The sequence below is a fragment of the Takifugu flavidus genome, chromosome 20, assembly GCF_003711565.1.
Source record: "Takifugu flavidus isolate HTHZ2018 chromosome 20, ASM371156v2, whole genome shotgun sequence".
Classification (NCBI taxonomy): Eukaryota; Metazoa; Chordata; class Actinopteri; order Tetraodontiformes; family Tetraodontidae; genus Takifugu; species Takifugu flavidus.
The window spans coordinates 7,907,691-7,921,661 of record NC_079539.1 but is presented as its reverse complement, the minus strand read 5'-3'; the positions used below and the strand labels follow the sequence as shown (position 1 = coordinate 7,921,661).

Here is a 13,971-nt window from a genome sequence, read left to right as displayed (position 1 = left end):
ACTCCCATCCCATTATAAAACTGTCCCTGGTGATGAATTAACATCATTGCCCATTAAGACTGTGCCAGCTCCATTTTCTGATCATATATTCCTGAAGACTATATTTATGCCTGTTTCACCCTCTACCTACTCCCTTAAAGCATTTGTGTACACAGTAAGTCAGAGTTGTGAACCTCCCTGTAACTCAAGTCACATACTCTCAAAATTCGGATTGTTCCTGAAGCCCTCTGTGACAGAGGAACCCATGTTCACGCCGGTCATTTCTTCCTCTTTGGTTCTTAGCCTTGCTTTACTTACTAATTAAAACACAAAGTCCTAGAACACAACCTGGACGCAATATCTACCCCTGTTTTGCAGAACCTTTTTTTAAATGCTCCCTAAGTTCAAGCTGGTGTAGACGTCTCACAAGTTCTCCAGGAAACTTAAACTACCTCCCTCACATGCATTCCCATTCACACCATCGAGCCAAATCACTCATCCGAAGCCCCGTTTTCCTCATTCCGACGACACCTGACCTTTTGAAACACGTAACAACTCCGTCCGGCCCGCTCTGCAGGAACTTTTGCATGTTACAGCGACTCGCTCCCTCCGTCACCTTCCCTCCTTGAGATCCTGACTCAGCAGCCACTGTCAGGTCTGCTTAATTCTGTCATGCTTGACTCGCTGCTACCTGGAGCCCCGTCTGTCAGGACCCCTTAATCCATTTGTCACTCACAACAACAAAAAGCTCAGAAGGCGCTCCTTGAGTGGAGACTGGGAAGAGGATCGCTGGACGTCTGGGGAAGTTGGCCGGGAGGAAGGAGCGTGTGCACATGTGCACGGCAACAGCGGTGAGCTTCCGACTGTTTTTTTTTTCCAAGGAGAATCGATTTATAGCCGCAGTAGAGGAAGAGCTACGCACCAAATCTCATCATCCACTGCTATTTTGACAGTGTTTGTGACCATTTGTGATTAACTTAGGGACAATCTTCCACAAGATCAGCATCACAACGGTAACTGCTGCCAAGAAATGAAGATTTGGGAGGAGGCTGTGAGGAACGGGGTATGTTTCATGACACGGAGAGGAAAAATTGAAGGAATTAGTTTTAACGGATCTCTACGGTGCCTCCCAGATGCCTGCAAAAATCAAGGAATAAAAAAGAACAGCAGTTTGGTCTATAAAATCTGGGTTCAGAGCCATTCGTCTGGTTATTTCGAACAGCACAATGCTGATTTTGCATTATTTATATACAAGAACTACAGCAGAAAATTGTTCTGCAACAGCTTTTTCCTTTTTATTTGATGCTTTTGCTGCCGTATTTTACAAGCAAACTATGAAAGCCGAAATAAATTCCCCAGATTTATGCAGGCGGGTTTGCATTTCCTGTGGACCGACAGTTGTTTACCGTCACAAGCTGGAGCACCCTGAATTTGGGGGATCTTTTGTGATTTACATCAAGCTGGTACGATTTTTAAGCTAACAGACCATCAGTGTGTCTAAAAACCTTCAAAGATGCAGAATACTCATCTCTCATCGCAAATCAGCACTTTCTTTGATGAAATCCTGGTAGTTTTGATATCTTTATATTGTTTTATATGCTATACTTATTGGTATTTTAGTTTTTTGTCCTTGTTTAGCCTCGGGTTCGATGTGATTGTATATTTACTATAACATCAGCAGGATTTGAGATGGCAGACACAAATGCCGCCACAAGATTGTGATAAAAGCCAGGAAAACGAAAGGTTGGATCATCATTTTATTTCTCCGTAGACCTTCAGATCTGAGTCTTCTGCCTGTCAATATACTGAATGTTTACCTATAAATAAATGTTTTAGGAATAATGCTCCGTTGCTTTAGGTTATTAGAGACCCTGGGCAATACTGGAGGACTAATAAAAGCAAGTGGTCCCTTATGCTGAACTACAATATTGCAGAAGCACAGTAGGTCATATATCTACCTTTTTTCCCAGTTGTGGCACACTTATTGCATAAAGTGCCTTGGAAGGTACTCGTGAGCAAGGTCAGAGCTGACGGTGATGCAGTCAGCCCACGGCCAGCATCACGATCAACCACGAGGAATTAAAATGCAAACAGCTGACCAGCAGAGGCGCGAGTCGCCGCCCCACTGGGTCCTGTGGAAAAGTTCAGCTCTCAGGAGCAATCGATTGAGTATGTGTGGTCTGTCCCCTTATTTTCAAACAGAAATCGAAAATTGGGAAAAGTGGGAGGGCTGTAGCCACGTACGTCAGCCGCTGCGTCCGCCGTGTTGTGAATTCCCAATTTTTCACTGCACAGCAAATCAGTCCCGTTAAACCACGCTCACTAGATCCTGACATGGATATGCTTATAGGGAGTGTGTTGGGAGCACAGTCATACATGCGGTGTGCAATCCATCTGTTGGAGCCTTCAGGTGGAGGTTGATGTTTGTCACACAGTCACCAGTTCTGAGCTTATTTTTGGGAGTTTATAAGCTAAAAGCTGCTGATTTTTCGTCGCCTGTCTTAGACGTGTTTTATCTAGTTTGTTTTATCTAGTTTGCTGCTAAACAGGCTAATTTGGCGCATTGATGGTGGCCAATGTATCCCGGTGAACGTTAACGTTAATGACATTCACTAACCTTGATGGCGCCGGTGGATATCTGGATCTCGTGCAGTCTTCTCATTGTGCCGTCACGATCGATGAAGTAAGACGAGGCCAACTGATGAAGGGCTTCCACATTCTGGGTGGCGTTGGTGAGCTTCCTGTCCAGCATGTTTTTGGCCAGGTACATCGTCAGCGCCTCCTCTCCTAAAGACGGCGGTGGAAATGGAAAGAATTAAAGATACCTTCCTTGGATTTGGAAAAGATCATTTGATGCGCTTGAGAAAAATGTCGGCTGAATAATACTGTGAGAGTTGTCCAGGCTTTATTCCGGCGCCAAGCGCTCCTAACTGGAGAGGTAGGGTAGAGACGTGAACATGAAAGCGGTTTGAGGAACCGTATGACCCATTTTTACAGGAACTGTTTGAGCATTTGCCGCTTCATCAGCAGCTGGCAGCGTCCCTAGAAATGTCCCTCCATTTACCCCTATGGGGTGGGTAATATTTCCAAGCGGGGTCCAGTGATACCACCGCAACACCGCAGGAATTCTATCCCGTGGCAGACAAAAGCACCACATTCTTTCGTGCAACTATAGGAAGGCGGAAGACAAACTCGATTATAAAGATGCACAATTACAGAGCGTCATTGCATTCAGAAATTTAATTAGTGCCAATAGAATTAGGAAACTGAGCTGAGTATCGGTGCTGCTGCAGCTGGCTGAACCACGTGGAACCACTTGAGGCCAACTGGGCCTGTTTATCTGAGCAGTGGGACAACGTGGCAGGTTTCCGGTTCTACTTTTAGATTTGTTTTAAGCATCACCAGTCATGACATTTCTGTGTATTTATCATGAATGGGGTCAAAAAGGTATTCTTTCCATCACATTCTGGGTGTTATACCTCTGCCAGGCAAATGGGGGCAGTAGAGAGACATGACAGATACAACTTTTGAAAGGTTTCTTCACTTTCTATGTACCTTCCTGTCATTTACAGTAAAGCAACATGACCACAGTATCCAGGGACTTTCTGGGTCCAGATGGACAGTGAAGGACCGGAACTGGGATATTCCTTATCAGATCCCAGCACATGTCCTGACAGGCCACTCTTGCTGGCAGCATTGATGCCAGCCTCCTTTAATCTTTCTTGGATCAAAACATGCAGGTTTTCACGGTGGCGTAAATGGGAAGCGGCAGGCGAATTTTGAATCTTTGTAATAAGCTCAAAGCGATCGATCGGGTTTTTCCACAAGTGAAGTCCAAAACCGCAATTCTGAGAAGTGATAAGCGGGAAGCTCAATCCTCCTCATTTCTTCGCAGCGTGTGTGCAGAAAGGTAGGATTGGATTTACACACAACTGGCCGCGAGGTAAACACCAAAACTGGGGAATGTTGGCAGAGTTACAAGTGCAAACATTTGCGGAGACCCGGACAATCTCCCCGATTTGCATTTCATATGTTTGCTTGTTGACACACTATAAAGGCTGAAGCTGCTCGCTCTTCACACATCAAGTTTTTCCATCTCCCCCACGTGCAAACGCACACAAAGCAAACAGGCAAACATTTCATTTCCGCGAGCTCGTGCGCATGTGCGCCGGCCTCTTCAGATTACCGTTCACATGACAAGACCGCGCGCCCACGACCCGCTCGGGAGCCCGTCACATATGCTCAGGTTTCCACTCGTGTGGACGCTGATTTAGCTACGGGCGACGCGCTATAGATGGTCACTTAACTGGCGGTGACGGTGAAGAGCGGTCAGGGCTGGTATCTCATGATTGGTTGGAACACCAGCTGAATGGGGACAGGCCCCCAGTCTCTGACACTAACCCTGCTCTCTTCCCCAAGGGGGGGGGGGGGGACAGTCACTTCCATACAGTTCACTTACACCTCTGTATAAGAAGGGTCCTATATTAAGCTCCAGATCTGCCCTTTTCCATCTCCATGGCATCCTGGCAGGGCCACGGGGGAGGTTTCAAGGGATTTTGAAGACATTACTGCTGGTCAGGTAAAATCATTATCTCCGAGTCTTTAAAAATTCATGGGTGTGCAGCTCCGTGTGAGTAATACCTGGTGTTACGGCGTTACAGAGGCACCTCGCTGTCAGAATTAATCGGCTCACGCCGAGCTCATGTGTTTACAGCTCAGAGTTGGGCTATTTTATATAAACGCCTTTTTACTGGACTCCATGAGCGTCGCTGAGGCCTGCTGGGCCTCGCATGTGAATACTCTTCAAACTAGCCCAAATTCAGCCGCTTGCTAAGTTTCTCTTTCGTGAAGACAATATTTTCGCCTCCTGGTGATGCTTTCATCTGTTCTAATCGATGTTGCATTTGGCTGGTGCCATCCACTAAAATGATTGATCCCTGAATCCTGAACCCCCCCCCCCCCCCCCCCCACACACACACACACACACACACACACACACTCACACACACACACACAAGGATCCAGCAGCATTTGGTTTAACATCTGTATTCCTGTTAGTCTTGTCCTCCCCCCCAAGATTTATGCAACATGTTTCTCCTGAGTAATATTCATTTGCACCGTTCCTCGTGAATCACAATCCTCTCTTCGCTTTACTTTTGTTGTTTCCAACCCCTTTTCTTTTCTAGCCGAGCTGAAACCCGACGGGCCAGACTTCCTGCTCCCGCTTCTGGCCACATTGTTGATTCTTGCGTTTATGAATAAGTCAAGAACAAACTCCTGGATAGCTCTTTTTAGTGTTTCCAGAAGGCACAGAAGGAAGGTCGGCTCAGCAGGAACATGTTTGGTGTTTGGGAGACAGCAGGAAACGGCACAAAGCCCTTTCTGCCTTCTACAAAAAGGCCTTCTGACTCCACACAGAAGCACAATTTCCTTCATGCAATGCACATTTCAAGCACTGATTGTTTCCCAGTCTCTCCATTCAGGGATCACGATGCAAAATGTGATCAGGTTATGGCTCCTGGCTCAATCACCAGCTTGTTCCCGTCGCCCCCTCACCGTCTGGCATGGCTCCCTCCCTCCGCCGCGACATCCCTCCTCAGAGGTGTCTGAGTTACTGCACAATTGGCCAATTTCTCTCTCCGGGCATCAGGATGCATACAGAAGAAGTTTCAGTGGGGAAAAAAGGCTCCGTAAATTCAAACCAACAACAACGGGAGTGTCAGGCACAGGGCTGGCATAGGAGGGGCAAACATATGAGGCAATAATGACTTGAGAGCCAGAGATTTGCCCCCTCCTGACCATGTTCATCAAATCTATTACCTCCTTACCCTCCTGCTAGGGAGCAATCCAAACTAAAACAAGGAAAGAAATCACAAATGGAGGAAAAACATGAAATTAACTGATTGAAAGGTGCAATTTAGGGTAATTCTTCTAGATTTAGCTGAAAAACCTAAATGGTGTCCCAGCGTGCACCTAGAAAAGGGGCGAGCTGCAAAAATAGGCTTTTGGTGGAAATGTCGGCTATAAAATCACACTTTGGGGTTTGAAATCAGGAATATCAGTTAGTCTGTGTTTTATTGACAAAATAGCAAACAATACAGCATTTTTGGAAGAGAATAAATTGATTCTTCTTTGTGTACATCTCCAAACGAACGTATACATTTTCTGAGGTAAGTTGATCGCAAAAGTGATCTTTAACAAATCGTTGCGACGTTCGTTAACTTATATAAAAGTTTTAATTGCAAAACCTTTTTTTTATTCCTTTAAGCAGCATGACAGCACGAGTGTTTCCGAGGCCGAGTTTTACACATCTGAAGCCACTCGACGACGCTTCACGCGTGGCGATTGAGAAAGAGCAGATTATCGCACTAATTATATCTTTGAAATGCATTTGGCAGCGTAATCACAGCTAGCTGCCTCCGTGTGTCCCTTTCAGATCCAGATAAGATAAGAGATTGGAGGGAGAAGCCATTTCCACTGCCAGCGAGCCTCACTTCCATTTTTGGAAACACATCCAACACTCTGATATCGTCCATTAAAGGCATTTATTCCTCTTTTGCGAGGAAGCTTTAAGAAATCTGATGTCATTTCTGAAATTACTCGTGCTGATGCAGGAGGTGGCTCTATTATTCAGATTTAAACAAGTCATCTGCTGGTCAGATCAGCCTGACAGATGTGATAATCGTTTCTTTATACTCACTTTTGAAGTGTGACCGAGTTTAATTTTGCGTGCGTATGTATATATTACATACAGCAGGTCCATAGCATGTGTGTTCAGTCTATATTTAGCTCAAATATGCAGAAATACTACATAAATAAGTAATTCATATACTAGAAATATTTAGTAGTAACACCTTTTGCTGTTGTTAAACCCTGGTTTTGGCATCATATACTGTAGTTAAGTTGTGTTTTTATTATTTTTTTTAATTGAACTTCGGTTCAGCCTAAAACTAAAAGAGACGTTGAAAACAAAAGAATTTTGCGTAATGGTTCTGTTTTTCCCAGCCCGCCTGCATTAGCGATAGCCAAAAGTGCTATATGCTGCTGGAAGGGTGCATGTTTGCCTGACCTGAGGGCTCACGGGAGCCTGAATGCAACATGATGTGTTTTTTTTGTCATATTTATTTCATGCTTTCGTAGACTGGCAGTGTGATTGACATGCAGGGGTGTCGAGAGGTCTTCATTTTCAAGTGGGTCAACCAGTTAGCATTGTTGCAATTTAATTTATGAGCGTGCTCACAGATATTCCACCTTTTAAAGAATTAAATTTAGTTTTTATCCTGCTGATGTTTCTCCTTTTGTTTCTGCGTGAAATGAAACATGACGCAGTCGACATTTTCATGGTTTTTCTCTTCTGTTTTTAGAGCTGAAATCACTCAATCGTGCCCTCACGCTGCTCACACATCAATCGTGTTATTGAATTGTGACAGAATCAGTCATTCAACAATATTTATTTGTAAAAATAGGGTTTAAAAAAAATCGTGGCGTTCGTCAGGGCCCCTTGCTGCATTTCACAATCATTTTTGTTATCAAATCATTTCTGCTCAGCTAAGTATGAAGATTTATGGCAGCTGACAATTGAATTTAAAGGTAAAACTCTGTGCTGGCAGGTGCTCTTACCCCCCAGGGTGGCTGAGATGAGGAGGTGCGTCCCATATTTCTTAATGATGGTGTCGATGAACTGCTGGGTGGTGGGTCTGCGGCCTAGCAAGCGTACGCTGCGCTGGAACTCGGGCATGAGCGGCACGGGGTTCCGGATCAGGTCCCTCCTCTCGATCGCTGTGTTCCTCACCTTCCAACGTGCAAATTCCCTGTTGAGGACACGGGACCAAGCAGGAACGTGTGAACGAGGGTAATGAAGCTCTTTCATGTGCAAAAATGTCAACTGGCTGTTTCGACAACTGCAAAACAAATCCCCCTCTTTTCACAGAATGAGGGACAACGTAATTTCCTTTGTTACAGAGGGAATTTTTTAAAAGCATTCCCTGGGAGTCAGATTTAGAGCTCAATTAGAGTGAGTGTATGACTCAGAGTGCAACAAAACCTCTATTAGTTCAAGCAGGCACATCGGTTTAATCCAAAGAGCCTTCTTTAAATGAAATGGGGCGCATCAAATATGTGCTTTAAAGAAAACAAGCGCATGTAGAAAAATGCATCGGAAACCATCAGGAATGTTTTTGGTTGGCATTTTTGGACCAGTGTTCAACATGGACACGAGCACTTATGCTCCCACTGGAGGCTCCGGCTGGTCTGGATCGTATGCACAGTGCAGCCAACACTTCCGGATAGTCCGTCAACGCTTTGTGGCCCAGATGGTGGAACGTTCACTTTAGCCAAGTCCCCATTGCTCTCCCACCGTCCTCAACAAATATACTCTGACGGGACTGGAAATTTCTAAAAAAACGCTTCATGTTCTGTCGGGTTCTGAAAGGAAAAAGGCGCTGGGAAAGGCTGGATTTAGTTTCTCCTCTCTGCCGCCGCCGCCGCTCCCCAAAGATATCCATTATTTTTCCCAGAATCCACCTCGTGCTTCTGTCACTGCCAATTATTGCATAAAACTTTATACAGCGCCCATATGTACTTGGACCCCACTGCCCCAAATTATGCACGGCAACAGATGGAAGGCAACATGATTCAGTGCTCGACTTCACAGCTCCAAGCCCGGTTTAATGGCCTATCAAAGGAAGTTAAGATGAGATAAATGGCGTCGGCGCTACACGGGATGGAGAAAGGAAACATAGGTGATTATTGCCTGGAGTAAGTTGTGTGGGAGGATGTGCATCACATCCTGCTGAAATTACCAAATACATAAACTGAGCGCCATAAAACATTCTTAGATTTATAAATATCATCAAGGATGCTGGCGGTCTTCCATAGTTCACGTCTCTAACGGCGGCGATCGAGCCTTGACGGCGCACGAGGAGCTTTGTGTACAGAGAGCATCCACTTGTTGAGAGTTATGGAAGCTGTAGAGGCGCGTAGTGCGGCCAGTAAATGCACATCTTTATCTTCTCAACAGGATTATTAAACATCAGAATACTAACGCCGCAAAGACAAACAGCAGCTGCGGTGGACGAGGACGACGCAGTTTTACCGTTTCGGGTATCGCACGCTTCCCTCGGCGTTTCCTTTGGATGTTTCTTAATAAACTCCCGTTAATATGACTTCAGATGAAGGTTGTTGGAATATGAAGACTGGAGCAATCTGTTTCACTACTTTGATGCTAATTGCTTTTGCAGGATTCTGTTGGGAATATATGTTGCCGTCTGTAACCTAAAATGTGCCGATGGCGAGTTTTTTACGATTTAGGCAGCATGCTGAGCGCATTTTCTGCTTCAGTTAGAGTCGGACTCTGTCATCGCTCCGGGGAATATTCTCTTGATGTCAATAGAGGCTGGAAAACAGGCCCATGTCGTGTGTCACCACAGGCGTTTTGTTAATTCTGACACCGAAGCTCGAAGCCAGAAGACGACGAGCTAGAGCTGATGAAAACGCCACGTGTGCAGAGAGACGGTACCTTAGAGCGCGGCGCGGTGGCGACACCTCCGTGGAACATGGAGGCGCAGTCTACTTGATGACTAGTGGATGACATCAGTAAGTTTTGGAACTTAGTCGCGGCGCGCTGCATTCAACCCCTGTCGCCATCGATCAAAGTCTTACAAGCAAAACATGTTTAAAAAGAATCACTCAGATCAGGCCTGACCTCTGTCACGTCTTTGTTGGCGTGGGGGGAGGGGCAACAAAACAGAAATAGCTGACAAAATGCTTCTTTCACTTTGTTTGCATGAAAGGAAGGAGTGAAAATATGAAATCGAATAGAAAGTGAACATGGTAGCGTCTTCTAAATGGGCCGACAACAGTGCCACGGCCCGATTTATGGGAATCCTTCCCATAAATGACAACTTATTGAGTGTTTACGCTTCGCTCAGGATGATCAGGTTTGAACTGTCACTGACGATGACTCAACTCTGTCGCAACTCGTGTCGCTGTTGCTGTTGTCGTACGAGTTACGTCACGCCAAAGACAGAGTGTTGCAACCAAAACGCCGTTAGATGCATCCGTCTGCCTGTCCTGACAAATAATTCGGGGAACAGCGTCCTCGGCGTCGTTAAAACTTAATCAATTTTGCGCGCGGTTTGGGGGAAACATACCCTTAAGGGACCTTAATTTAGCCGCACGGTTTTAATTTATGGATAAAGATACAATATTTATCAAGCAGAAAGTCTTACCATATCCAGGGATGAATGATTTAAGATGCTAAAGTCACAGTGAATGTTTAATTTAGAGTAACATTATTTTGTGTATTTGGGCCCACTGAAAGCTTCCATGTCCGTGACGCTAAAGGTGCTCGCTAGCTGCAGTCATCCTGCTTATCTTTGGCAATGTTTGTTACAGCTACTGCTTCAGACAGCCGTGCTATTTTTAACCATATTCCACGGTTAAGATATGAATATTTTAAGGAATGATGCAGATAATAGCTCACTGTTGCACACTACGTGGTCCTATTGGAATTGGTTGGTATCTTTACCCCCAGACTGCAGTGCCAACCTCTGGTGACCATGGATTTAGTCTTAGGGCTGTCAAAATGGAGGCTTTAATGCTGACGATTACCTTTTAATAGTGAACTTGAGCTAATGTTTTAGATTGGCAGCAGAGCATAGAGGGGGGGAGTGGGACGAGCAGGATAATGGGAAAAACAATAAGAACCACCCCACTGGTCCACTCAAAGGCTTGGAGTTCAGGAAAAACAAAGAGTGGATCCCATGATGAGGATGTAGCGATTCACACACACGGTAGGGAGGCGTTTTTGTTCTGCTGAAGCCCTGAAATACGATCTCAACACAAAGACTCAGTGCTTCAGGTTCCAGCTACATCCGCCTTTTGTCATTAATCGTTGCATTTCCTGGAGTAAATAAGACTCAGGGACCTTTCTCAATTGTTTCATCATCACTAATGTATGGGTAAACCGTCATTAATTCAAATCACCGAATCACTTGATAGCTTTAATGACAGAATGTTTAAAGCTGGAAGACACAAAGGAATCCTTTTACCATTAAATCTGAAGCGTCTCAAACACAAGGCAGGAGTCTAAAAATAACCGATATTGCATACAAAAGAGTCAGTGCTTCGCAATTGTCTTGGAATAAAAGAAGAAAAAGCATAAAATGACAATTTGGAATTCCATTTCTGCTCTTGGTGGATTCAAAGGTCCAGTAGGTTACAGTATTTCCACTTCAACAGAGAAACGATGAACACGGCTCTCCTTTACTGCATCAATTTGCATCGATGCAGTAAACATTCGCTCAGCAGATTGAACGCGGCTGTGAGTAACCCTCTGAACCAAAGGGAATGGCGGGCCAGAGGCCTTCCATGACATCTTCATCATTTTTCCAATTTAACTGGAGAATCTGTGTTGCCTTCAAGATTGGGCTTGGTTCTGTGGAGCCTGCGAAAGGCAGAGCCAGGTGGAATAAGCTGTGTTTGTTTGATGCTCCTGACGTCGGTTGTGTTGGCCCCCGCTGATGGGTGAAGGGACAGACGGCCATCAGATTTCATGCTTTGATGAAGGATGAACCTTTCATTTTTAGTCATTTGTTCCACTACTTATTTGTCGGGGTGACTCGGGTAATACTTGAATTGCTAGTTGAAGAGGATACAGCACAGACACGTGGGTTTTATCTCTCCTCAAATTTGTTCTCATGTAAAATCGCTTCCTTCCAGCAGTGAAAGACAAAAAAAATGCTCCTGCTGTCTTGCTAATTCACACATAAACTCCATATAAGCAGAACTAGCTTGTACCTGATGGGGCTTTCAGGCGCTAACGTTTAGAGAATGCTAACATCAATAAGCTCTGGATTTTATTATTTTTTTCAAAAGAAAAGTAGAGTTTTTGATGTAAGAAGGGCTTGGAAACACATGAGCCACGTGACTGAGACCAAAACCCCTCATTATCAGCCGCACATTGCAGCAAATGCTGCGAACAGACGAGCTCACTGGTCCACGATTTCAAAGAAAATGCTGGCAAGCTGAACAAACTAGGGGGACTTCGATCCAATAAAAGTGCATCCCCCCATGAATGACTTATGTGTGTGAAGCAGCTTTGTCCTCCTACACGATATTGACATTTTTCCTTTAACTCCCTACACGGTGTTCCCACACAGGCCGCGCACGAGCTCGCCGTTCCCTCGGATGAAAGCAGAACTGACATGGATCCCAGCAGGCAACACCACCATCCATACGTGCTGGGTTTCTCCTTTGAAGGACCGATACAAAGAGGCCTCTCGTTAGTGATTTACATTGTGCAACGTGCTTCTGTCTTCTGTCCAGATCAGATGGTCAAAAGATCAAAACACGACGAAGACGCAACGCACTGTTAACTCTGGCGAATCGCTTTAAAACTCACCCAACCCAAATCCGATTGCTCACTTAAAGTGGATCAGATTAAAGAGATCCATCTTGTGTGGAGAAGGAAGACTTATTTTGGAAAACGCCCTTACACTCCCACCTCACTCCTACTTTTCTGGTGTCTGGTCATTGCGAGGCAGAGAAAAGGGGGGAAATGCGACGTTTCGGGGTAATAAAGAGGCAAAGTGCAGCAAAAAAAAATCAAACGCATTTGTCAACCTGTATGAATTCCATTTAAATTGTTATGGAATAAAACTTAATCCCATGCATGGGTGCTCCGGGAAGAGCTGCAGAGATATTTCTGTCCAGCTAATGGGGGTGCAGACGCCGTCTCGCAGAGGCTGGGAGAGCGTCCCTCTGCACACGTTCGCCCGGTTTAAATGGTTTTAAATACCTCGTGGCTGATCACAAACACCCTCAGGTTGAAGCCTTGGATTGTTGATGATAATGATGCCGATCACATCGTCGTCGGGGCTGATTTAATAAGCACCGCGTATCTGCGGCGGTACCTGCAGAGAATATCCATGGAAACGAGGAAAACACGGTGGTGTTGTCAGAGGAAGCAGAGGCACAAAGAATGGAATCTGCAGAAAAGACGAGCGCGGCGTCTACCAGCGCAAGAGCAGCCGAAACAAAGGAAAAGGTTCTTTGCGAAGGTCAAGGGGTTATTTGGTCCACAATCCGCTGATTTGTGGAGACACCTTAAGCTGCTGCGTTTTGATAAAATATGTGTTTCGAAGGCAGAAAAAGAAACCCCAGATTCTTAATGATGATGATACTTGAGCTGATATCTTGAAGGCCGCTCCAGAGAAGCTCTTTTACAGCCTCTGCTGTCGGAGCGCCGTGCGAGGGCGGCTTGGGCGCACAATAGACAGCGCACAGCTGATGGCTCCTGAGTTAGCAACCAGGTGGCGACTGCAGCGTTGAGAGGCCGCTGTTCGGGTGTGGCGTGACGTTCAGGCACCTTAGACAGAACCTCTCCGGAACAAAATGGCACTTTTCGCTCCTTAGGAGTTGTAGACTGTTCCGTGTGCGTGCTAGCTTGCGTGCTAGGATGCCATGGAAACCTCTGCGTCGGACATCTTTGAAATCCGGTGGAGATAAGTCGGCTTTTGTGGGGTTTGGTTCGGGCGTCTCGTGGGTTTTGTCCAAAGTAATCCTGACGTCATCAGGATTGGAGTGGTGACTTTGTCGCGCCCCCTCCCCCCTCTATGGGCGTGCCCTTCACATGGTGACGCGGCCCTGCCGTTCACCAGGGAGGGTGGCACACATGTCCCGCACCTTGAATTAGTCCGCTCTTAACCCCGACAGCTCCTTCTGCCCTCCTGCTTCTCCTCTAATTACCATCTTTTCCCTGAGAGTAATTAACTTGTCCCACAATGGGGGATTTCTGCCGCCGGCATGTTCTCCACCCCTTCGCCAGCCCCCGTTGCTCCTCCTAAACATATACAGCTAAAGGAAAACAAGCATCAGCACGCCTCGCCTGATTGGAATTCTTTGGGTGGAACCGCTGCCGCCCTGGTTCCCGCCGTCATATCGATGATTTGATTGGTTTTGAATCGCTGCCTGGACACAGAGGCTTGGGTT

At 45.8% G+C, this 13,971-nt stretch overlaps 1 protein-coding gene across 2 annotated transcripts in view; it reads right to left on the bottom strand.

Annotated features, from left to right (window-relative positions):
• brinp1 (bone morphogenetic protein/retinoic acid inducible neural-specific 1) overlaps positions 1 to 13,971 on the bottom strand; it is a 63,790-nt gene that overhangs the window by 26,878 nt on the left and 22,941 nt on the right. For both annotated transcript variants that reach the window (XM_057018794.1, XM_057018795.1), the window contains exons 3-4: positions 7,600 to 7,790; positions 2,597 to 2,766 (exon numbers count right to left, since the gene is read on the bottom strand). In XM_057018794.1, coding sequence (XP_056874774.1) covers positions 2,597 to 2,766; positions 7,600 to 7,790 — 361 coding nt within the window. The remainder of the gene's footprint in view (positions 1 to 2,596; positions 2,767 to 7,599; positions 7,791 to 13,971) is intronic.